The following is a 24,441-nucleotide window of genomic DNA, read 5'->3' as shown; positions in this document are numbered from 1 at the left end:
GACCCTGAGCTCCCTGGTCTACATAGAACCTTAGGTGGTACTCTGGCCCCAAACTCAGGGAGCCATCTGCTTCTGCCTAGTTTTAAGGCAATTAGTGTTACACCTGACCTGACCAGAGACCTGTGACACAGAGAAGTGACATGGCTCATATTTACCAAGATTTTTTTGGTACTGACTGCATAAGGGTGGGCATGGAGGAGGGTATGGGCGTGGAGATGGTTATACACCTTCACAGTTTGTAGAACTGAACTCCCCCCCCCCCCCCCGAGACAAAGTTTCTCTGTGTAGCCTTGGCTGTCCTGCACTCACTTTGTAAACCAGGCTGGCCTTGAACTCACAAAGATCCACCTACCTCTGCCTCCTGAGTGCTGGGATTAAAGGCGTGTGCCACCAGGCTCAGCTAAACTGTTATGTACAAGAGAGAGGACTCAGGAGAACAGGTTTGGGCATGAACGGCTAAAGTATTTTAGTCCAGTGTTTACAGCCAGAGATCCCTTTCGGCTCTTTCATTTATTTTATTTTTTAAAAATGTATTTATTATTATGTATACAGTGCTTCACTTGCATGTCACAAGAGGGCACCAGATCTCATTACAGAAGGCTGTGAGCCACCATATGGTTGCTGGGAATTGAACTCAGGACCTTTGGAAGAGCAGACAGTGCTCTTAACCTCTGAGCCATCTCTCCAGCCCTCGGCTCTTTCATTTAGTAAGCACCTTACCACTTGTGATGGTTTATAGTCAACTTGGTGTGTTTACAATCACCATGAAAACATGCTTCTGGACCTTTCTGTTAGGAGAGTTTCTGGGTTAACTGAGGAGGGGAGGCCCATCCTAAATGCAGGTTGCAGCATTCCATGGGCCAAAATAAAATAAATAAATAAATAAATAACTGGGTGTGGTGGCTCACGCCTGCAATCCCAGCACTCGGGAGGCAGAGGCAGGTGGATCACTGTGAGGTCGAGGCCAGCCTGGTCTACAAAGTGAGTCCAGCACAGCCAGGGTCTCAGAAAAAAAAAAAACAAAACAAAGAGTAAGTAAAAACAAAGCCAAGCAGCGAGACCCCTGCTTCCTGCTGACGGTAGAGGGTCACCAGCAGCCGCCACTGTCACGGTCCTCTCAGACCGAGCCCTAGGCCACCTTCCCCAGCTGCTCCTGTTTGGGTGTTTTATCTCCTCTCCCCTCCTTCCTCCCCTCTGAACCACTTCAGAAAGAAGTCTGTAAATATGGCTTCCGTGGTTCCCTAACCAATGGAGTACAGCAAATAGGTGTGGGAAGATGGGGTCACTGAGCGCCTCTGAGCTCCTGTAGGTCCTCCGTTTGATGGGCACAGCTCTAAGGGGCTGGAGGCCGTTCTCAGCCTAGTGACGGCGGCTTACAGGACTCTCCTGACAGCGGCCTGCTGCCACCCAACACCCATCTTTATTTCCACCTCTTTCCCCAAAGACAAAGAAGCCACACTGCTGTTTGATGATTAAGTGACAGAGGGAGTGAGGGGACCGTGAGGCTGGACTGTGGGAGAGTTTTAACCTCAGGATTAGCAGTCACCAGGATGGCAGGCATCAGACAGCAGGGGAGGTGACTCCAGCCTCACAATTCTGAGTTCTGGCTTGGACTGAGGACATTGCTGCTGCCCGTTATTAATCCCATTTTGGTAGTTTAGGTGCCTGGGTGTGTTGGGTAAATACAACCTGCAGGAAGGGTCAGAAACCACTCCTGACCAGGCGTGTTGGCACACACCTGTGAACGTGTTGGCACATACCTGTGAGCCCGGCATTCGAGGTGGCAAGGCAGGAGAATTGCCACAAGTCCAAGGCCAGTCTGAGCTATAAGAGATCTAGTCTCAAAAAGGAAAAACGAATTATCCTCAAAATCATCCAATAATAGACGATCACAGCATCAATAAACCTTCCTCACTTTGAGTTCAGTGCAGAAGTTTGCACAAAGAATGGCTCTGACAAGCTCAAGCTAGGAAAAAAGAACCCAAACACAACCATCGCTCTGACCACCTGTTTATTAACTTTCGCATCGTGTGAGCGTCGTTCATCACCCCTGCAACACTAGGGTTCAGGGAGGTGGTAAAGTGGCAATGGGGAATTTCGGTATCTGGTCTCCCAAAAGTACCTGCCGCTCTACCCCTGATTCTTGAATGGCCGCCAAGCGGATCACCCCACCACTGGAGCCGTCCCGTTCCATAGCCAAAGCAAGAGCTGTAGGTAAGAGGAGGAAATTGGGTTTGGAGTTAGGTGCTGAGAGTAAGAGACCTTAGTGTGGCTTGTGTCGCGAGGGCTGAAGTTCTCAGGCCCAGATGCCCAAATCCTCACCATTGGCAGTGAAGTGCAGACACTCGTCCTTGGTCATGCCTTCCCGATAGGCAGCGTCGACATAGCCGTAGATGTACGAGCTCCCGGAGCCTCCAATGGCAAAAGACTGCCTAACCATCATGCCCCCCATAGGGACCGAGTACACCTGCAGACGGGGGGAGAAGAGCCACGGCTGCACCCTCCCTGACACATGAACCCGTCCCTTTTGAATTTGTTCTGAGGAGTGTAGGTAAGGTAGAGGCAAACAGAGAGACTTTAAAACGGCTGAAGTGGGCACTGGGGATGGCTCAGGTCTAAACGTCCTGCTGGTCAAGTATAAAGACCAGATTTTAAGTCCCTAGCATTTATGTAAAAGCTGAACACAGCTGTAACCCGAGCACTGAGAGAAGGGGGCAGAGGGTGTGATCTCTAGGGTTCACTGGCCAGGCAGCTAAAAGGTGAGCTCCGTGTTCAGTGTGACTGTCGCAAGAAATAGTGGAGAGACGGCTCAGAGGTTAAGAAGCACTGGCTTCCAGAGGTCCTGAGTTCAGTTCCCAACAACCACATGGGGACTCCTAAGCATCTAGTATGAGATCTGGTGCCCTCTTCTGGCCTGCAGGTGTACATGCAGGCAGAATGACGTACTCGTAATAAATAAACCTTAAGAAAAAAAAATAGTGGACACAACCGAGGAAGACTCCCCCTGGCAGGCCGCTGGCCTCTACATACGTGCACCTGCATCTACGTGCAGACATCCACAAAACTATGTGCACACAGGACAGACGGACAAGCACGCACAATAATATGTACAGACAGGTCAGACAGATGGACGGACAGACACAGACACACAGCATGACTCCAGTGTCGTGGTCCGGAGGGCCTGACCTGCCCGCCTTCTTGGGGGTCCCAGCCTGCAATGATGATCCCCGCCATGACATCTTCTCTGTAGCGGTAACACATCTCCTTAAAGAGGCTGGCGGCCGTGTGCACTAGGGGAGGCTCATTCAGTTCAATGCTGTGGAAACCAAGCTGGTAGGTGACAGCATCAGCTACCGCCTGGGTATCAGCGGCCGAGCCTGAGCGACAGCAGAAGATGTGGTCGTGGATAGGGGTCAGCTTGTCCGTCACCCGGTTGGCGATGTAGGACCTGCGGGGATGCCAGAGCGGTGAGAAGGGCCCCACTCTCCTCCCTCCCCCACAACATCACCGTCTGCTCCCTCCAGCCGCAGGGACGCAGGATTACCTATTAGCTCTTGCGGAGAACGGACCTCACGGAAGGGTGAGGGGAACCGGAAGCAACAGAATTGGGAACAAATCCTTCCCTTCCCCAACAGGTCTGAGGGGGGTTAGGATGGGATGCGCATGTGTGGGGGTAACAAGAAGACCCTTTCTTTGCTTTTTTTGTTTTTGTTTTTCGAGACAGGGTTTCTCCGTGTAGCCTTGGCCGTCCTGGACTCACTTTGTAGACCAGGCTGGCCTCGAACTCACAGCGACCCGCCTGCCTCTGCCTCCCGAGTGCTGGGATTAAAGGCGTGCGCCGCCTCGTCCGGCTAAGAAGACCCTTTCTTGCTTTGAGCTCACCCAGTGGTTGTTCTGGAGTCGGCTCCTAGAACCACGCCCCCATCAAACTGCACAGCCATGATCGTGGTCTGGGAAAAATAAGAAAAAAAAAATAAGAAGAGGAAAAATAATAAACCTGAGCCTTATTACACTCCCGAGCCTACGTCAACCTCAGTGATTCCTCGCCCGGATTCTAGAATACAAAGTTCCTGCTCAACACCTCAGAATCCTAACCTGCAGACCCCAGGAGTCAGAGCCTTATGCTTCAGCCGACTGCTCGCCTCTCACCACAAAAGGGAGCATCTCACGCCGGCAACCACCACCGCGCCTCTCCCCCGCGCGAAGCCCGTCAGGGCTTCGTGCCTTCCCCAGCGTCGGGCCTAGTACACGTCCTCTGAACTCCGGCTCTTCCCTCACCCCTGTGGAGACTTCTCGGTTTTCCCAGTCTGGGGCGAGAGCCTCCGGCCCAAAAGCCGGTGCAGATCCCGCTCCACGAACAGCCACGGCGGCCGCCATCTTCCTCTTCTACCGCTGCCACAAAGCAACCGTCGTAAAGCGCCCCGTCACTCTCTTTAGTACCGCTCCGAGGCCTTCTGGGAGCGACGCTGGTTGACGGCAGAAGGGAAATTAGGAGGACTGTCCGTTCGCGACAGTGAACACTTGACGGCAGTGTGTCAGGTCACCAAAAAAAAAAAAAAAAGAGGCGTGTATACGGAGGGGGAGGGGGCGGGGCTTCGTACAGACGTGTCCAATCAGAAGCTGCCTGAAGACCCGGGGCGAAGGGTAGTTGTAAATGCGGTCCCGTTTTCATTATGAGATGGCGCGAGTGTGTGCGTGTGTGTGCGTGTGCGTGTGCGTGTGCGTGTGTGTGTGTGTGTGTGCGTGCGCGCGCGCGCGCTGGCTGGCTGGCTGTGTCTGTGGTTGGTTGGTTTGTTTTTTAGTAACTCGATTGTATAGTCTGGAATATGAAGCTTTTGTGGATAACGTTGTGTCGCAATGTTAAAGGGTTGGATCTGGGGCTGGAGCACTCACTGTTCTTCCAGAGGTCCTGAGTTCAATTCCCAGCAACCACATGGCTGCTCGCCACCACCTATAATGTGATCTGATGCCCTCTTCTGGCCTGCAGGTGTACATGCAAATAGAGCATTTGTATACATAAAATAAATAAATATTTTTTTTTTAAAAAAGGTTGGATATGCCATAACCTGATTGGTGTCTTGGTTCAAATAGCCCACAAAATCGAGTATAAATTGAAATGGTCAGGTCATTTTTTTTTTTTTTTTTGAGACAGGGTTTCTCTGTGTAGCCTTGACTGTTCTGAACTCACTTTGTAGACCAGGCTGGCCTCGAACTCCTGCCTGCCTCGGCCTCCCGAGTGCTGGGATTAAAGGCGTGCGCCACCACCGCCTGGCATCAGGTCATGTTTTCATTACTCTGGGATACATACTTAGCAAGGTACCTTAGAAGCTGATTTTCTGGACTACATGAGAACTTTTGAAGACGTTACAATTGTTTGATGGAGCACTTGACAGTCACACCTGTCATATCTGAGGGCTTTTAATTTTATGCATTCTCACCAATGTATTATATTTTTTTAATCACAGCCATTCTAGTGACTAGATTTGTTCAATTTTGATTTGTTTTCCCTTCCCCCGAATAATAAGTAAAGCATATTTCCATGGCTAGTGAGCCATTTGTGTATCTTCTTTGAAGCAATGAACAGACGTCCATTCAAAGTTTTTTCCCATTTTAAGAAAGGTTACTTGTATTTTTATTGTTTTTTAAGTGTTATTTTCATATTTTAGGTACTAGAAACATCACCTTATAGCCAGGTATAGTGGCGTTCGCCTGCAATCCCATCACTTGGGGAGGCAGAGGCAGGTGGATCGCTGTGAGTTCGAGGCCAGCCTGGTCTACAGAGGGAGTCCAGGACAGCCAAGGCTACACAGAGAAACCCTGTCTCGAAAAACCAAACCATACGAAAGGGGAGGCACTTCTGGTGCAGGAAGGTGGAACTCAGGAGGGGTGTGTAACGCATGCTGTGTGAGGCTCAGAGGGCAGGTCTGGACAGGAGGCTGGCGACTGAAGCCTTGGGAATGGCGAAAATGGGCTCTGGGAAATGGGTGCAAGGAACAGGGATGCCGCATAGACTCCCACACTCCTCCCCTTAACCTAGGTCATCCTACATAACGCCCTATGTCGACAGCCACTAAAGGATTCCTTGTCTTCATGGCTTCTTCCAGCTTCGTGAAGTTGAAGATGAGAGAGGTTTTCACACCACTTTGGGGGCCCTGCTGGCCTGTGGTGACGTCACGGAGAGACTGAATGTGTTGGTCCCTCCCTACCGCAATGCCTTCCAGGCCAGTCTCCATCAAGCCAGCTGGAGCAGACCGTGGCCCTCCAGCAGGCTCTGCGTTCGGTGGTAGACATCCTCCAGGATGCGGGCGGCCTTGGCCAGGGCTACCCGCGCGTCCGCCTCCGCGGTTCCCGGACACGCCAGCTGGAGCAGACGGCCGCGACTCGGGAGGGCGAGCATCGCCAGGCGGACGGCCTGACGCACGAGCCAGGGGTGGTGCGCGGCCAGGGCGGTGCTGTACGCGTCCCCGCACTGCGCGCCGGCGTCTGGACCTCCGAGCGTCCCCGTCGCCACCCTCTGGAGGCAGAGCTGGGACCAGCGCAGCGCACGGTGCAGCAAAAGCAGCGTTCGAGAGCCCGAGGACCTGGCTGGGTCTCCGGGTGCGGTCTCCGGCGGGTCCAGCAGTCCTGCTTGCCGCTCCCACGTCGCCATCGTCTCCAGCGACGCATAGTGCGAAGCCTCGGGGCCGCGCACGCGAGCCTCGAGGGCGGTCACCTTGGTGATGGCCTCGCTGGTGGCAAAGGCGAAGACAGGGCCTAGGGGAGTCAGGAATCTGGTGGAGGAGAAGCGGGGCGGGCCGAAGATGACTTGAGAAAGAGCGCAGAGTCATTTGGAGGAAGATGTGCTTTGGGGAGGAGGCCACTCACCTGAGTAGTTCCCTCCACCCTGCTAGGTACTGAGACAGCTCCACATCCCCCTCAGGGTTCATACAGGCCAGGAAGGGAGTCACCATGCGACCCAGCGCGCCCTGAGGCCCCAGACAGGGAGGCTCTTCCTTTTCATGGACTACCAGGGGTCTCCATTCTGGGCTGTCCTGGGAGGTAGACATAAGAGATACATGAAGGCGGGGCGTGGTGGTGCACGCTGGTAATCTCAGTGCTCCGGAGGCAGAGGCAGTCGGATCGCTGTGAGTTCGAGGCCAGCCTGGTCTAAAAAGTGAGTCCAGACCAGCCAAGATAACATAGTGAAACCCTGTCTCGAAAAGGCAAAAAAAAAAAAAAAAAAAAAAAGCAGGGCGTGGTGGGTGGCACACGCCTTTAATCCCAGCACTCGGGAGGCAGAGGCAGGCAAATCTCTGTGAGTTCGAGGCCAGCCTGGTCTACAAAGTGAGTCCAGGACACAAGGCTACACAGAGAGACTCTGTCTCAAAAAACCAAAACCAAACCAAACCAAAACAAAACAAAAAAGATACATGAAACATTCCTAGCCTGCTAGGCCTACTGAGCGACTGTTGGGCTCTGAAGAAATTAGCTGGGCTTCCTCCTGGTTATTCTTAGCACCTGAGAGGAGAAAAGAACAGAGAGGAAGGAGCCTCCTTTCATTAGAGTCTCAGTCTGGGCTCCCCTGTTTTCTTGTTCAGAGTCCCTAGGCTCTAGCCTTAACTCAAACATACCTGGGAAGGTGGAGGTGCCTCTGGATTGCAGGACTGCGCCCCGGGCCTGCAGCCTGGTAGGACACCTGAGGTGAGGCGAAGAAGGGCAGTGAGGGCTGGAGAAGGGGAAGGGGGCTCGGGCCCCCGCAGGCGGGACTGCTGGGCCCTCCGAGCCGGCAGTGCCAGCGTCCACCCACGCAAGAGCCGTACACTGAGGTAAAGAAGTAACAGCGTGGAGACAGCGAGAGGAGCTACATGTCGGAGCCAGCGTCCCAGGGTTGGGGACGTCAGCGAGACCCTCATGACGATTGATCACTGGCACACTTCCCCTAGCTGGGTGACGGCCTTAGGCTTCCGGCGGCGTCCAGAGGCGCAGAGGGTTAATAGTTAACCTGTTAAGGCCCCCTCCCCTGTGCCCTTTGTCCCAGGAGTCAGATCCCCGAAGTGAGGGACCTAAGGGAGATTTGGGGGGATTCAGCAGGTGACCTGTCTCAGCGTGCCGTTACATGTGAGGCTAGCCTCTTGGGCTTAAACTCTTGCGGGCACGAATCCACAGTAAACTGAAGATAATGAGGCTTTGTAAATCTCATGTAAAGACCAAGTGATAATGTATGTGAAAACTTTCTAAGTGGAAAAGCTGATCACAACTGCCCAATAATTCTTAACTTGTTGGGGCTGCAGAGATGGCTCAGTGCTTAAGAGCTCTGACTGCTCTTGTGGAGGACCTGGATTCAATCCCCAGCAACCACACTGGCAGTCTACAACTGCTTGTGACTCCATTTCCAGGGGATCTGGCACTCCCACGCCAATGCACATGAACTAAAAATTATCTATCTATTTTTAATAAAAATTAAACATAAATTATATTTAAACTTCTTACTTGTTAAGGTGAGGTGGTGGGGCTTTAGGCTCTCTTTAACATTTATGATTTTATTTTTTTAAATAATATTTATTATTTATACAGTATTCTGCCCCTATGTGCGCCTGCCCACAGATCTCACTACAGGTGGTTGTGAGCCACTATGTGGTTGCTGGGAATTGAACTTGGGACCTTTGGAAGAGCGAACGGTGCTCTTAACCTCTGAGCCATCTCTCCAGCCCCTTATGATTAGCTTTTCATTTATTAGAGATGCTAAGGATGGTCCAGCACTTGACACAGCACTGTAGGCTTCCCTGCAGTACAGACTCTAACAAAAATGGCTATCTAGCAGGGCGTGGTGGCACACGCCTTTAATCCCAGCACTCGGGAGACAGAGGCAGGTGGATTGCTGTGAGTTCCAGGCCAGCCTGGTCTACAAAGTGAGTCCAGGACATCCAAGGCTACACAGAGAAACCCTGTCTCCAAAACCCAAACAACAACAAAAAGCAGGCTGAGCAAGCCTTGAGGAGCAAGCCAGTAAGCAGCATCCCTCCTTCCATGGCCTCTCATCAGCTCCTGCCTCTAGGTTCCGGCTGATGAGGCCTGCCTGCTCTTTGACGAAGCTGCAGCCATTTTGTATTCAGCTTCTATTTTGTTTATAAGGTGAAATTAAGTTAAAAAAATTTTAAGCTTTTCAACTCTGCTTCCCAGAAGCAGTTTTTCGTGGCTGACATGATCATTCCCTGCTGGAGGGTCAATGGTGTCATAATTCATGCTTTGCTATCTGCAGACTTTACTACCCTCTGGCTGCTCTCTTGTTATTACGCACTTGGTTGCACTTTGGATGTCCTCTAAGCACTGCCTCACTTACTCACTTAGGACAAATCAAACTAAAGGTCAATCAGAACTGCTTGTTAGCCAGGTGTGGTGGGTGGCGCACGCCTTTAATCCCAGCACTCGGGAGGCAGAGGCAGGCAGATCTCTGAGTTCAAGGCCAGCCTGGTCTACAAAGAGAGTCCAGGACAGCCAAGGCTACACAGAGAGACCCTGTCTCAAAAAACCAAAACCAACCAAACAACAACAACAAAAAACCCCTGCTTGTTAGCAACATAACTTGAGTCAGCTGACCACCCTGTTCTAGCATCTGCCCCTTGTGTGAGATAATTGTGGGTTTTGCCTATGCAAACTGACCCTGGGAAACAAGTCAATGCCAGTTAGGCTCCTGAGTCCTTTCTGTGTCCTTGTTTTGGGGTGTGTGCATTCCCTCAATAAACCATCCATATCTGACTGAGACTGGAGTCTCAGTGGGTGTGCATTTATTCATGCACTACAGCACTGCCATGCTTGCATTCCACCAGTGGAAGTATAAACCAAATAAACCCCTTCCTCCCCAGTGCGCTTTGTGGTCACGGTGTTTCATTATAGGAATAGAATCCCTAACTTTTTTTTTGTAACCCCCCCCACAGGGTTTCTCTGTGTAGCCCTGGCTGTCCTGGACTCGATTTGTAGACCAGGCTGGCCTTGAACTCACAGCAACCTGCCTCCTCGAGTGCTAGGATTAAAGGCGTGCACCAACACATGTGGCTTAGAAACCCTAACCCTGACAGCTACACAGGGTATTTCACAACAACCTGGGTTACAGAGTGAGATCCTGTCTCTCCAGGTTTATCTGGTGTCCAAGATTCTCAAAGGATCAGGACCACCACTTTTTATTTATTTATTTATTTATTTTAAGACAGGGTTTCTCAGGGCTGGAGAGATGGCTCAGAGGTTAAGGCACTGACTGCTCCTCCAGAGGTCCTGAGTTCAATTCCCAGCAACCACATGGTTGCTCATGACCATCTAGAATGAGATCTGATGCCCTCTTCTGGCCTGCAGGTGTGCATACAGGCAAAGCATTGTATATATAATAAATAAATCTTAAAAAAAAAAAAAAAAAAAGACAGGGTTTCTCCGTGTAGCCCTGTCTGTCCTGGACTCACTCTGTAGACCAGGCTGGCCTCAAAGCCACAGAGATCTGCCTGCCTCTGCCTCCCGAGTGCTGGGATTAAAGGTGTTTGCCACCACACCTGGCCCCAGGGCCACAGCTTTAAAAAGACCTTTGCCGGCTCCTAGGCATCATAGACTTGCTCACTGTTGACTCTATTCTTTCTTACATCCTGTAAGTCACCGCTCATCCTTACACTGTCCCCTGGTTAATCTTGCCCCTGGTTGGTTTCCATGGGACCATTCCGGTCTCCATGAATTTCCAGTGCTGAGATTTTCCTCAGCTTTCTAGGGGGGGTGGGGGCAAGTCACTTACCGTTTCAGAGACCCAGCTCTCTCATTTACAAGCTTAGGAAATGCAATTTCTATCTTCTACAACCATTGTGAGGATTACATAACATGTGACTGCAAAGTGCCCATCGCAGCTAGAGGTCTGTACTACCTGGTGTGTGTGCTCCTTTAAACTCGAAGGTTTTCACTGCCCCTCCTTCCTTAGTTCTTGGGGGCCTCTGCCTCCCAGAGCTGGGGACCAAATCTCCAGGGTTCCTGGAGCAGATTAGTGTTGAATGTCACTTAATCCTGGCCTTTCTTCCGCAATCTGAACCCTGAGAGGAGAGGGCTGGTGTCGACCTGCAACCTGAATCCTGACAGGGGCAGGGCTGGTATAAATCCACGCAAGTGGCCACTCGCAGGTAATCCACAATGAGGCTGCATGCTGGAGCCAGGCTGCTCCTGCTGCTGTGGGTGATCCGCTGTGCATATGCGCAGATGAAAAGATATGCATCGATTGTTGAGGTGACCAACGGCGGTACCTGGGGTGACTGGGCCTGGCCTGAGATGTGTCCTGACGGGTTCTTTGCCAGCGGGTTCTCCATCAAGGTGATGACGGCTCAGGCCTAGGTGTTGGGAAAGGTAGAGAGATGTTCCGGGTTGTAGAGCTGGGACGGGCAATCCCCTCACTGGACCCCACGTCTTCCCTTCCTACCTAGGTGGAGCCCCCTCAAGGTATTCCTGGAGACGACACGGCCCTGAACGGGATCCGGCTGCACTGCACGCGAGGGAATGCCCTACAAAACACCCACGTTGTCGAGTCCCAGTCTGGAAGGTGGGGATTAGTGAAACCCCGCCCCCCCCCCCCGCCCTGCAAAAAAGTGGGGTAGAGGATTTATCTAATGTTTGTCAAGCTGTAGGCTCAGTCCCCAATGGGAAGGTCGCTCTTCTAGTACAAAGGTACGAATGCCCCTTCCCCTCCCTTAACGGCCTCTCCTGAGGTAAACTCCGCTGAAGTTCAGAGGAGTGGGCTGGACGTCCACCCCGGTGCACTCAGGGAAACACCGTGATGGAGCCAACCTATCCCTTCTCCCCGCGGCTGCTTTGGAGGGCCCCCGGGTGGGTAGGAGGTGCTCGCACAGCCAGCGCAACTGTCCTCCTTTTGCAGTTGGGGCTCATGGAGCGAGCCTCTGTGGTGTCCTGCCACTAGCTTCCTAGTGGCCTTCTCCCTTCGAGTGGAGCCATTTAATTTTCCCGGGGACAACACTGCGGTGAACAACGTGCGCGTCCGTTGCTCGGCCGGCGTGGAGCTGGAGGGGCCCGGGCTGAGCTGGGGAGACTATGGAGACTGGAGCGACTCGTGTCCCAAAGGTGTGTGCGGGCTGCAGACCAAAATCCAGAAGCCCAGAGGCCTCCGCGACGACTCTGCGCTTAATGACGTCAGGATGTTCTGCTGTAACAGCTGATGCGGCCGCCGCTGCCCGCTCTCTCTCTGGGCCCTGCCAGCACAGCTTCCGAGACAGGGGTTCTCTGTGTAGCCCTGGCTGTCCTGGACTCACTTTGTAGACCAGGCTGGCCTCGAACTCACAGCGATCCGCCTGCCTCTGCCTCCCGAGTGCTGGGATTAAAGGCGTGCGCCACCACGCCCGGCTCGCCAGTACTGCTTCTTACTATTAAAGCTTCTTGATCTTGGTTTTGCTGTCGCTTGACTCAGAGATGCGAAGCCGCCTCATTGCCTCTTCTTTCTTGACCCTGTATGGCCCAAGGCCTGCTTTCAGGTTTGGCTTCAGGGGTTGTAGGTCAAAGTTTAGAACAAAGAACCCAAACACATACTATTTGGGGCCTTGGCTTTCTGAGGTCATTTGTAGCTACTATGTTCCCTTTAAGAGACCACATTGTCTCCCTTCTGAGTCATCAGTGACTTCAGATGAAGGACTGGGATAGAGGGCTGGAGGGATGGTTTAGAGGTTAAGAGCACTGTCTGTTCTCCCAGAGAGGTCCAGAGTTCAAATCCCAGAAACCACATGGTGGCCTCACAACCAGCTATAAAAACATCTGGTGCCCTCTTCTGGTGGGCAGGCGCACATGCAGGCAGATCATTGTATATGTAATAAAACAAATCGTTAAAAAAAGAGTAGGATAGATGCTCCCCACTGTACAGGGGACACTCAGTGAGTAGACCCAACCTATCCTTTATTGGGGCACCTGGCTTGGAAGTCCCCAGGTTGGTGGGACTGTCCACAGAGCCAGTACAACTCTGATACGTTAACTAGGCGCCCGAGTTAACCATTTGTCCCTGGTTTGAGACCTAACATTTACCATCACTTTAAAAAGAAATTGCCAAGCTGGACATGGTGGCACACGCCTTTGATCCCAGCACTCGGGAGGCAGAGGCAGGTGGATCACTGTGAGTTCGAAGGCAGCCTGGTCTGCAAAGCAAGTTCAGGGTGGCCAAGGCTACACAGAGAAACCCTGTCTTGAAAAGCCAAAAAAAGAAAAAAGAAGAGAAAAAAAAAAAAAAGAAAGAAAGAAAGAAAAAGAAATTGCCAATGTAGAGTGTAAGAAAAATGAGGCAGACAGACTGGGTGCTACCAGGAAATTACAGATGGTGTCATTACAGATTGCGTGCGTGCGTGCGTGCGTGTGTGTTTCATGCGAGCAGGGTGTGTTGTTTTTAGTATCTGAGCATATTTGGTTTCTACAGGGGAAGCAGAAGATTCAGGCTGGGGCTAAGCTGTTTTTTATGGCTTGGACCTACTTGCTCAGCACAGTCTGATTCAGTTCCCCATGACCTCATGACCTGAGGCTATTACCCAACCGTGGAAAGGAGTGAAGTGGGGCCCCATTGAGTAAAGGTGCTTGCTGCCAAGCGTGAGGACCTCGGTTTGATCCCCAGAACACGCATGGTCTGAGAACCAACTCCTACAAGTTGTACACACACACACACACACACACACACGCACACACACAAAATATAAAGAAAAATAAATGAAAAGTTGTTCATCTTTCACCGTTTGCACAGTAAATTCCTTGAGAGCACAGAATTTTATTTCCAGAACACTAATTATTTGTTATGAAGATAACAAGCAGGGTGAGTGATGAGAGGGGGTGGGTAGAAGGCCCAAGCCTAGAGAGATAGCTATGTCTGAAGGCCCCTGGATGCTCCCTCCATAGGGTAAGCCAGAGTTAGGGACAGGACTCAGGGCGGTTTATTCCTCGAAGGAAAACATCGAACAGTAAAAGCACTTTATTCTAGCCAACCAGGGTGTAGGCGGACCACTTAGACGTCCAGAAATGAGGCGTTATGAGCGGCCCACGGAACTCAGTGAGCTGTGCCCTGCAAAAGAAGAAGAAACAAAGAATAAAGAGGCAGCCAAGAGCAAACAGGACCCCCTACCCGACAACTCCACCCCACGCGCTCCCACCTCCTTTTTCCGGCAATCGCCGCACAACACTCCAAAGGTCGCGTTCACCAGCTGAATTCCACACAGCACCGTTTCCAGACTCGAGGCGACCACCAGTATGGAGAAGAGCGTCACGTTCCAGGGCACCACGTGAGGTGGCGCCTCACATAAGTTCCATAGAGTGTCGTTGCGCAAGTAAGCGCCTCTGTGGGATGGACAGGGGTCATTTAAGAAAAGCTGCCCACACAGCAGGCCCCACCACCACCCAAAGCAAGGCTCTACTAAGATCTGCAAAGGGCGCAATGGGGCCGCTTCGAAGGAACTCTCTAGAAGCTCGGTCTGGTCCATCATTTCTGGACGACGTCGGAAGGTTAGGTAGGGTGAACCTCAGAACGCGGGGGGGGGGGGGGCGCGGCGGTACAAACACAATGTAGGACTTACTGGGTTTCTTGGAAGTGGTAGTCCCATTTGTTGTTTATTAAGCATTTGGGTCCGACCCGGAGTCCAGCTCCTGCCACGGAGAGACAGTAGAGGGCACCAAGCGCGCCAAAGGCAGAGGAGAACACGGAGCGCAGCATCTAGACCCGGTGGGAAGATAAGGTCAGCTTACCTCCTCCCTCGCGGATCCACCCACGCCCCCGATTCTTCCCGTGTGCTGCAGCACTTCTGTTCAGCCCACCTGAAGATACACACACCACCACCCCCCTTTAAACGCCCGTTTTGGAGTCAAGCGAATCCTAAAAGCTACCTACTGTGGGGCCTTAGAGCCTCTTCTGAGACCAAGGCTGGGAGTGAGGTGAGGCTGTTTGCATACAGTGATTTGTTGGGGGTCAGAAACCGAGTCCCAAACTCCAGAATTTGGTTCTTACCCTGCAGCGATTCCCACAGCAACCTGCACCGCAGCAGCCCTTTCCCCCTGCCCGGACGGCTGCAATTCCCGGGCACAGAACCTGTGGGATGAGAGTTGGTGAAGGCAGGTCGCCCCCGGGGCCTCAATGTCTTACCTGCCTCATCGTCCATCACAGGGAAGCTGCCCACGATGCCCTCAGCCCTTTGGACTATAAAAACCTTATCTATATCTCTCGGGATCTTTGCTGGACTCAACCTTAATTTATCATTATTTATATGCCCGTCTTATCTCTGTCCAGATTGGCTGCCTGGAGGGCTGGGTCCAATATGCTACAGCTATCTTAGACAAAAGGCTGTCAAACATTTGAACGAGGGGGCAGGCAATGTTATATATTATACACAAATATTGTCGCATTGCCAAGGCCAAGGGTCCTGAAGGCACTGCTTGACAAAGTTCCGGTGCCGGGACGGCCTGGGCTGACCCTTCACTGTTCTTGCTACACAACTTTTCCTTGTCCTTACACTTCTTTCTGTTAAGGGAAAATTTAGAAGTTGGCAAATGGGAACTGACTCACTAGGCTTTAATGATGTTCAGCCTCAGGAACAAGGAACTGGTGTGGACGGGAAGAGATTTTGATCATACAATTAACGGCAAGCCTGGGCTGCCTTCCTGAAGGCAAAGCCTGGGCTGCCTTCCTGAAGGCAAAGCACGCAGTCTTAGGAACCGTGATGTTCTTCTGTCCTTTACAGGACTGTAATAAAGATAGGGCCGGGTGTGGCGGCGCACACCTTTAATCCCAGCACTCGGGAGGCAGAGACAGAGGCAGGCAGATCGCTCTGAGTTCGAGGCCAGCCTGGTCAAGGCTGCACAGAAAAACCCTGTCTCAAAAAAAGAAAAAGAATGGAATGATGATCTTACGTCAAGCAAGCGTCAGAGAGAGTGGGCATCTGTAGAAAAACAAGTTTGCTGTAACAGGAAGTAGGAGATGACTTCTGATCTGCTGATTCTGTCCCAAAATGAAACAGGATCAAGCTCAAGCAGAGCCATCCTATCTAGCATTCCTGTAACCACAAGGCTTTATGACCCCAGCCTTAAGGAAAAGACACTGAGTTAAAAGAAGAGTAATTTTATCATAATGCTAATTTTTAGTTCTCATGAAATTTGCTGTTTGCTCGCTTTGTTTCTTTTTTTTTTTTTTCTTTCTTTCTTTTCTTTTTTTTTTTCTTTTCCTCCTTCTTGGTTTTTCGAGACAAGGTTTCTCTGTGTAGCCCTGGCTGTCCTGGACTTGCTTTGTAGACCAGGCTGGCCTCAAACTCACAGCCATCCACCTGCCTCTGCCCCCCACCCCCACCCAGTGCTGGGATTAAAAGCGTGCGCTGCCACGCCCGGCTAAGGCTGGAGATTTTAACCTTCCTACACCAGAGCCGACTTCAAGTCTTCTGTACTTTTCCTCAACAGCTTCTAAGTCTTCTTGTCTTTTTTTCCCTTCCTTTCACACACTCAGCCACAGGAGGATGTGCTCTTCCTCCCTGACCGAGTCCCATCATCCTTGGTCACGCCATCCCACACGCTAATGCTTGTTTAGCTTAGTCTTTAATTGTTCCTTTATCAGCTCAGTTCCTTTGAGATATCTTCACAGATAGCCTAGGCTGGTTTTGTCCGTGTGCGTGCGTGCATGCATGTGTGTTCTGTCCTTTAATTCCAGTACGAGGGTAGGGTGGGGGTGGGGCTGAGGCTAGCCTAGGCTACAAAGCAAGTTCCAGGTCAGCATGGGCTACATAGTAAGACTCACAAAGACTGAACCATGGCAAGGCACCTGAGACTCCCTTACTCTGCCTCCACCCTCAGGTACCTCAGTCCCGCCAGGCCACACTCCTCTCTTACCTGTCTCCATGGACCTTCCAAGGCTGGCTTTTTTGTTCCTTTATCTTATACCGAGGTTTGAACCCGAGGGCACTGTGCATGGTGGGCAACTGTACCACCACGGGGCCCATCTCCAGCCTGTTTTTTCTTTTACATCTTATTAACTTATTTTGAGACAGGGTCTACTGTGGCCTAGGCTGGCACTAACTCACGAGCCTCTGCCTATAAAGTGCGTGGGCTGCAGGCATACCACTGTACCTGGCGTTCTCTCAGCATCCATGCCTACCCTGTCATTTTCTCTTTTTCTTTTCTCTCCTCTTATCTGCCCCCCTCCCCCATCGAAGATTTCACTACCTAGCACCGGGCAAGGTTTTGACCATCACGTCCTCCTGCCTTGGCCTCCAGAGTGTTGAGATTGCATGCACACAGCACCAGGCCTGGCCTCCACAGCTGGCTCGATCAAGCACAAACAAGTCTTGGGGATGTGTGCGTGACGAGAGGTAGCATTTTGTTCCTCTCCGGGGAAGGGACTGAAAGCTTTAGTCCCGTCGTTAGCAGCAACCTGATAGAGCAAGCTGCTTAGTTCAACGGACTCATCAGTAACTTCTCCCTTTTCCTGTCTCCTGACGGTTCTAAGGACACTACCGACACTTCTTGCTTAGCCTTTCTGGGGATGTCACTTGCGCAGAAACTTGGAATTGCTTTTTTTTTTTTTTTTTTTTTTTTTTTTTTTGAGATAGAGTCTCCCTGTGTATCCCAGCTGGCCTGGAACTTGATGTGTAGACCACCAGGGTGGCCTCGAACTCACAGAGGTCTTCCTGCCTCTGCCTCCTGAGTGCTGGATTTAAAGGCGCATGCCCCATGCCTGGCCTAGTGTTGCCTTTTTGATTTACCGATTTTTGTTCATTTTGTTGCTTGAGAGAATGTCTCACTCTTTAGCCTGGAACTCACTATGTAGCCCATGGTGGCCTTGAACTTGCAACAGTCCCCTCTGCCTCAGCCAAGTGCTAGAATTATAGGTCTTAGCCACTATATCTGGCTCTATTTAAAAAAAAAAAGAAAGAAAGAAAGAAAGAAAGAAAGAAAGAAAGAAAGAAAGAAAGAAAAGATTGCTGGGCATGGTGGTGCATGCCTTTAATCCCAGCACATAGGAGGCAGAGGCAGTCAGATTGATGTGAGTTCAAAGCCAGCCTTGTTTACAAAGTGAGTCCAGGACAGCCAGGGCTACACAGAGAAACCCTGTCTTGAAAAACAAAACCAAACAAAAAAAGATTTATAGGGGCTAGAGAGATGGCTCAGTGGTTAGGAGCACTGACTATTCATCCGGAGGGCCTGGCTTCAGTTCCCAGCACCCACAGGGTAGCTCCCAACTATCTGCAATTCCAGTTCCAGAGGATCTGAGGCTTTTTTGATTCCCGTGGGCCCCAGGCATGAATGTGATACATAGGCACTCATGCAGGCAAATATCCACACACGTAAGCTTTTTGAAAGATTTGTTTTTATTTTATGTGTATGTATTAGTGCCTTTGTGTATGCATGCATAGCATGCCTGTGCCTAGTGTCCAAGGAGGCCAGAAAAGTGGGTTCCTGCTTGGAACTGGAGTTGTAGACAGTGGAGCCTCTATATGGGGAACAAAGGTGGCTCCTCCGTAAGAAGCAGCACATACTTTTCTTTCTTTCTTTTTCTTTTTTAGACAGATTCTCTCTTTGTAACCTTGGATGTCTTGAGCTCAATATACAGACCAGACTGACCTCAAAACTCAGAGATCTACCTGCCTCTGACTCCCAAGTGCTGGGATTAAGGGTGTATGACACCATGCCTGGCTTCCCTTTTCAAAGGAAGGCTCTCTCTGTGTTGTCACTTACTTTACACAGGCTGGCTTAAATTCTCAGTTCTTCTGCTTTAAAGGCATGAGCCACCACTACACCCGGAAAAAAAAGTTATAAAACACAGGTTTAAGCACAGGCACTGGGAGTGAGGGAAAAGACAGCTATGGCAGTAGTACGTTGAGTATCACGGGGTTCGCAAGAGATTTTTACCTTTTAAAATCTAACTATTCACCGTGCGTGGTGGCACAAGCCTTTAATCCTAGAACATGGGAGGCAGACACAGGTGGATGGCTGTGAGTTCGGGGCCAGCCTGGTCTACAAAGAGAGTCTAGGACAGCCAAGACTACACAGAGAAACCTTGTCTTGAAAAACAAAAAACAACCCTCCCCCAAAATATAAATAAAATCCAACTATTTGTTTCCCTCTCCTGAACTCTGGGCTCAGGCCATCTTCCTGCTGTGGACTCTTGAGTTTTGGGGACCATAGGCAAGCAAATAGTGGGGTTCTCCCTCTGACCGCTGCTTACACAGGATGAGGTGTGTGGCTTGGTGGAAGAGCTTGTGCTTAGCGTGAGAAGCTCTTAGGTCTCTCATTCCAGAGGTTTTGAAATAGAAAGAAGAAAACCAGAGAATCTGGTGTGGTGGTCTACGCCTAAAATCCCATCAGAATAGGAGAAAATCCTTCAGTTCTTGATGGCACTTACAATAGGGTTCAAATTACCCACTGTGCCTTGCAAAGGTGTATGTGGTCTGGCCTCTGCCCACCTCAGACCTCATCTCTGCAAAGTTTGGTTCAGCTCTGCTGGCTGCCTGGCTGATCCTTCACTGTGGGACCCCTGCTCATAATGCTCCTCCTTAAAAAAAAATAAAAGTCATCTGGCTGTCAGTTCTGGCATCACCATCTCATGAAAACTTCCTTGGAAACAATACAAAATATGCCTCCAGGTTGTAGGTGTGGCTCTGTGGCACAGCAAGTCCTTGGCAGGCACCAAGCCCCAGGGCCAGTCTATAATATCAGATAGAAAGAAGAAGAGAAAAAGACAAAACAAGTGCCTCACTTGCCATAGAGCTTTCGTGACGGTCCCTGGTGTGTGCGCGTGCGCGTGCGTGTGAGCTTCCAGAGGGCTGGCCTTACAGGAATGGCTACCCATTTGCTTCATTTATCTAACACCTGCATGTTAGATTCATGAACTGAACACCTCGTGAGGGAGGCTTCCATTCTTGCCCCATTGACAAGCACAGGCATTAGGAAGAGCATAAGATGGTAAGTCCTGAGAGGCTGCTGTGAAAGAGGACACTGGGAGCACAGCCTTAGCGAGACCCACAGGAGCAGGCAACTTTGATTGGGTAGACAAATCGGGTGGTTTAGGCTGGAGATACACTTGACGCGACACTGGGTGAACCGGCGAGCCCCAGAATCCATGCAGGGGCAGAGAGTAGAGGCCGTGACGTCAGAGGCAACGGAAGGGAGTTCCTAGCTATCTGGCTATGGGAGAGAGGTATCTCCATTTAGCTAGCAGCAGAGGGGACCAAAGGGCAACTTCTTCCAGAGAGTTTTACCAGCTGGTTGTGCTAAAGGTGGGAAGCTGTGCCGGGTCTTTATCCATGACAATGACACGCTAGGTCAAGCTTCTGTAGCTCCCCAAATGGTCAGGCACGGGAGCGCACCTGTGCTTGAGAAGCTGAGGCAGGAAGAATCAAGTTCTAGACTGGCCTGAGTTACTTAGTAAGTTCCAGGACAGCCTGAAACACAGTCAGGGTGTTGCTTCTAAACAAACAAACCAAAGCAAAAAAATGAAAAAGAAAACTGTCTAAATGGGAGGAGTTGGAAGATGGGGGAAATCTAGAATATTTGTGTCTCTCCTTCCCCCCTCATTTCTTTTTCTCTTTTCCTTTCCCTTCTTTTCTTTTTTTGAGACAGGGTTTCTCTGTATAGCCTTGGCTGTCCTGGACTCGCTTTGTAGACCAGGCTGGCCTTGAACTCACAGCGATCGGCCTTCCTCTGCCTCCCAAGTGCTGGGATTACAGGTATATGCCACTTCTCCTGGCTTGTTTTTTATTTTACTTCCCCCTTTTCCCTTTCTTTTTCTTTTTCTTTTTTTTCTCTCTCTCTTTCTTTTTCTCTTCTCTTCTCTTCTCTCTCTCTCTCTCTCTCTTCTCTCTCTCTCTCTCTCTCTCTCTCTCTCTCTCTCTCTCTCTCTGAGGCAGGGTATCTCTGTGTAGCCTTGGCTGTGCTGGACTCTTTTTGTAGACCAGGCTGGCCTAGAACTCACAGAGATCTGCGTGCCTTGGCCTCCCTGAGTGCTGGGACTATAGGTGTGTGCCACTGTTCCCAGCTTGCTTTTGGTTTTTCAATACAGAGTTTTCCTGTGTAGCCCTGGTTGTACTAAAACTTGCTTAGTAGACTAGGCTAGTGTCAAACTCAGAGGTCCACTTGCCTGTGTTTCCAGAGTGCTAGAACTAAAGGCGTGTGCCACCGTTTCCAGGATTACTATTCCTGAACATTGAACTCAACACAGTCTGGGGACCCTGAAAAGTGGGCTGAGAAGGAATGGCCATGGAAGAGAGGGAAGGAAGCACGGAGCGGGCTGGGGGAGTACCTGATCTGAGATACCAACATGGGCTGCAAAGGTTGCTCTAGGCACCCCCACCCTTGCCAGTTATGACGCTGTCCCGAAACCTCCCATACAGCCAGCTTCTCCTCCTGCGTCTACCCTCGTAATGCGGGTTTCTCAGTGTCTGCTCAGTAACGGAGGGGCACGGAGAACTTGCTCCCACCCAGCAGGGAAGTCCTCTCTTCCTCCCATTCCCCTTGGTTACTCATCACAGGGCCTCGCTAGGGAGCTCAGGGCTCAGCGGGGGCCTTCTACACAATGGTGGGTGTGAGCGAGCAGATGGCCAGGTTCCTAGTCCCCACCAAGCCCTTGGCGTCCTCTCCCCAGAGCAAACTACTCCTCTCCCCTCTTCTCCTCTGTTGTTGACGGTCCCTTAGCGTGGTACCCAGGTCCCTGGCCGGTGCTCCAGCATTCTCACCATCAGGCCTCCTCCAATGAAGCCACCCATGAGCCAAACTTGCAAGCTGAGGTTGCCATCCGTCCAGGTGGTCTTCCCATCAGGTACCAGGAGAAGGGCGTTGGCCACGATGCAGATCAGGGATAGGGGGATGAGGGAGAGCCCCAGGCAGCGAGCACACTTTCCGGTACACATGTCTGACGGAGGCTCTGAGGAAAGGCAGGTGGTGAGCGAAAGTGAGCGGAAAGTGCCCGGCTCCGGAGGAAAACAGGTTGGAGCTTGGAGCAAAGGTCTGAGAAGAGGAGTGGCAGGAACTGGTAGACTCAGAGTGATAAGGGAACGAGGCCCTGAGCGGGTGGAGGGGCTGCAGCTGGCGAGGTGAAGGGGGGGGGGGCGTGGTGATAGCAGAGCCTGCCACACAAAGAGAGACAACTGGGGTCAGCGGCTTCTTCCTTGGTCTGTACACAGCTTTCTACAGCCTTTCCTCGTTGACTTGAAGACTCAGCTGAACTCTTCACTTCTGGAGGCCTCAGTTGTTTCATCTGTGAGAAAGGCTGAGTGAAGCCACCAGCCCTGAGAGCTGGTTGTAAGAGTCATCTGGACAAGCAGAAGGATTTGTAAACAAGGAAGTGCAGGACAGATGTACGGTGGCCTCACGATTGCTGTCCCACAGGGAGAGATTTGGATTTGGGTAGTGGCACCCAGCCGCAACTGACCTATTCAGGAAGAGTGTGTTTGAGGCCTACCTGGCATACATTGCAAGGCCTTGTTTGAAAAAAACAAGTAAAAAGGGTCCTAATGACTTCTTGTTTATTTATTTCTTCTTCTCATTTTTTTTGTTTTTGCTTGTTGTTGTTTTTGTTTGTTTTTTGTTTTGTTTTTGAGACAGGGTTTCCAGGGTAGCCTGGGCCACTCTGACCTTGACCTTGGAGATCCACTTGGCTTGTCTGCTGGGATTACAAGCCTGGGCCACCGTGCCCGGCTAGTCATCCTTTTCTGTTTCTCAGAGTGGACTCAAGCATTCCATCTCTGGCCTCAGAGAGTCAGTGATGGCTATACAAATCACGATGGTCCCATTATATCTATTATATATATATATATGTCAGTTTTGTGTGTATGAGCATTTTGCCTGCATATATATCTGTGAACCACTTGTGTGCCTCATGTCTACAAAACCCAGAAGAGGCCATTAGTTAGCTCCCATAGGACTGACGTGGCAGGTGGTTGTGAGATACCATATGGGCACTGGGAATCAAACTCAGGTCCTTGTGAAGTGGCCAGTGCTCTTAACCACTGAGCCACCTCTCTAGCTCTTAGATTTTTGTGTGTGTGTGTGTGTGTGTGTGTGTTTTTTTTTTTTTATTGGTTTTTGAGACAAGGTCTTGCTATGAAGACATGAATGGCCTGGGTTTTGCTATGTAGACCAGGCTGGGCTATGTAGACTCCTGCCTCTGCCTCCTGAGTGCTGGCATTAAAGACGTGTGCCCCAATTCTCAGCTCCCATTTTTTTCTTTTGTTTTTTTGAGACAGGGTTTCTCTGTGTAGCCTTCGCTGTCCTGGACTCACTTTGTAGACCAGGCTGGCCTTGAACTCACAGCGATCTGCCTGCCTCTGCCTCAATGAATGTTGGGATCAAAGGGTGTGCCGTTATGCCTGGTTTAAGATTTATCTTTATTTTATGTGTTTGAGTGTTTTGCCTGTATGCATGTCTGCACGTCATGTTCATGCAGTGTAGGAAGAGGCCTGAAGAAAGCATCAAATGCCCAGGAACTGGACTAACAGAAGGCTGTTAGCATCCATGCGAATGCTGGGAATTGAACCTGGGTCCTCTGGAGGAGTGTTCAGTATTCTGAGTCATATCTCCAGCCTCTGGGAGCATTTCAGACACACGGATTCCTTAAGCCCTGTGCTGTAGAGTGTATGGACCCACAGCATCAGGACTAAGCCCCAGATGGCACCCTTGAGGAACCACTTAGGCTTTACAGCACAGGGTCGTGCAGTGGAGAAATGGGGGTTGCAGGACATGGCCTGGGGCGGGGCCTCATAACAGCAGCTGATGAAAGTGCAGTGGGGGACAGGTGTCTACACAGGAGCCTCTGTCGAATCTCCTGCCCAAACCGATACAGACATGTGGGAAATGGAGAAAACTAGGTGCCACTCAAAAATAAAGGGCAAGGTCTTGGCGGAAACGCTGTCATCTGAGAGTCAGAGGAGCTGGATAGAGAAAAAGCAATTAACTTTGAACTCTCCCCATATGTTCGAGCTGTTGCCTCTGACTCATAAACAATTAGGGGGTCATTGATATCTGGCATCGCTTCTGTTGGCGTCTTCAGTGCTTTAACAGTATTTCCCGGGCAGAGGCTGAAGGTCACGATGCTGGTCACTTTCAGCACTCAGGAGACAGGAGTCAGGGCTCCTACAAGACTGAGGCCGCCCTAAGCTCCATAGTGAGTCCCCACCCACTTACTTAGCGTGGTACAGTGAGATTGCGTCTCAAAGCTAACATAAAACAAAACAAAAATGTCCAAAGCGAAAGAGATGAGAAGGACAGTGGAGAAGTGGATCAATTTAAACAAGGTCTGAAGACACCAATGTGTGAAAATATCACAATAAAAGCACTACTTTTTTTTATATCAACTTGAAATTTTTAAAAATTTATTTTCCACAGCGCTTCCGATATTCTCTTTCAAAAGTTTTTTATTCTCTTGTGCTTTCGGAGGCATAGTTTGAAGCTGAAGCAGTGGTTGGTTGGTTGGTTTGTTTGGCTGGTTTTTCTTTT

General features: G+C 50.7%; 4 protein-coding genes across 4 annotated transcripts; 1 reads left to right on the top strand and 3 right to left on the bottom strand.

Moving 5' to 3' along the window:
* Positions 1 to 1,994: 1,994 nt before the first annotated feature.
* On the bottom strand, positions 1,995 to 4,434 carry Psmb6 (proteasome 20S subunit beta 6). Its single transcript, XM_051167405.1, has 5 exons — positions 4,279 to 4,434; positions 3,883 to 3,950; positions 3,187 to 3,448; positions 2,323 to 2,467; positions 1,995 to 2,208 (listed from the first exon to the last, which is right to left on the bottom strand). Exons 1-5 carry the CDS (start codon positions 4,375 to 4,377, stop codon positions 2,066 to 2,068), a joined length of 717 nt encoding a protein of 238 aa, XP_051023362.1. The 5' UTR covers positions 4,378 to 4,434; the 3' UTR covers positions 1,995 to 2,065.
* A 1,791-nt stretch (positions 4,435 to 6,225) lies between these two features.
* On the bottom strand, positions 6,226 to 7,898 carry Gltpd2 (glycolipid transfer protein domain containing 2; the record flags this gene model as incomplete). The annotated part of the gene is made up of 3 exons (XM_051167300.1): positions 6,226 to 6,770; positions 6,865 to 7,031; positions 7,611 to 7,898. Coding segments are annotated over 3 exons (993 nt in total), but the record flags the coding sequence as incomplete, so codon positions are not given.
* Positions 7,899 to 11,136: 3,238 nt separating this feature from the next.
* Vmo1 (vitelline membrane outer layer 1 homolog) lies at positions 11,137 to 12,170 on the top strand. The gene is made up of 3 exons (XM_051167312.1): positions 11,137 to 11,313; positions 11,424 to 11,539; positions 11,873 to 12,170. The coding sequence occupies exons 1-3, from the start codon at positions 11,137 to 11,139 to the stop codon at positions 12,168 to 12,170; spliced, it is 591 nt and encodes a 196-aa protein (XP_051023269.1).
* A 1,836-nt stretch (positions 12,171 to 14,006) lies between these two features.
* Positions 14,007 to 21,965, bottom strand: Tm4sf5 (transmembrane 4 L six family member 5). The gene is made up of 5 exons (XM_051167299.1): positions 21,684 to 21,965; positions 14,978 to 15,058; positions 14,550 to 14,686; positions 14,102 to 14,313; positions 14,007 to 14,041 (listed from the first exon to the last, which is right to left on the bottom strand). Exons 1-5 carry the CDS (start codon positions 21,855 to 21,857, stop codon positions 14,007 to 14,009), a joined length of 639 nt encoding a protein of 212 aa, XP_051023256.1. The 5' UTR covers positions 21,858 to 21,965.
* Positions 21,966 to 24,441: the final 2,476 nt, after the last annotated feature.

The sequence above is a fragment of the Acomys russatus genome, chromosome 25, assembly GCF_903995435.1.
Source record: "Acomys russatus chromosome 25, mAcoRus1.1, whole genome shotgun sequence".
NCBI lineage: Eukaryota > Metazoa > Chordata > Mammalia > Rodentia > Muridae > Acomys > Acomys russatus.
This window is presented reverse-complemented; position numbering and strand designations above follow the sequence as displayed.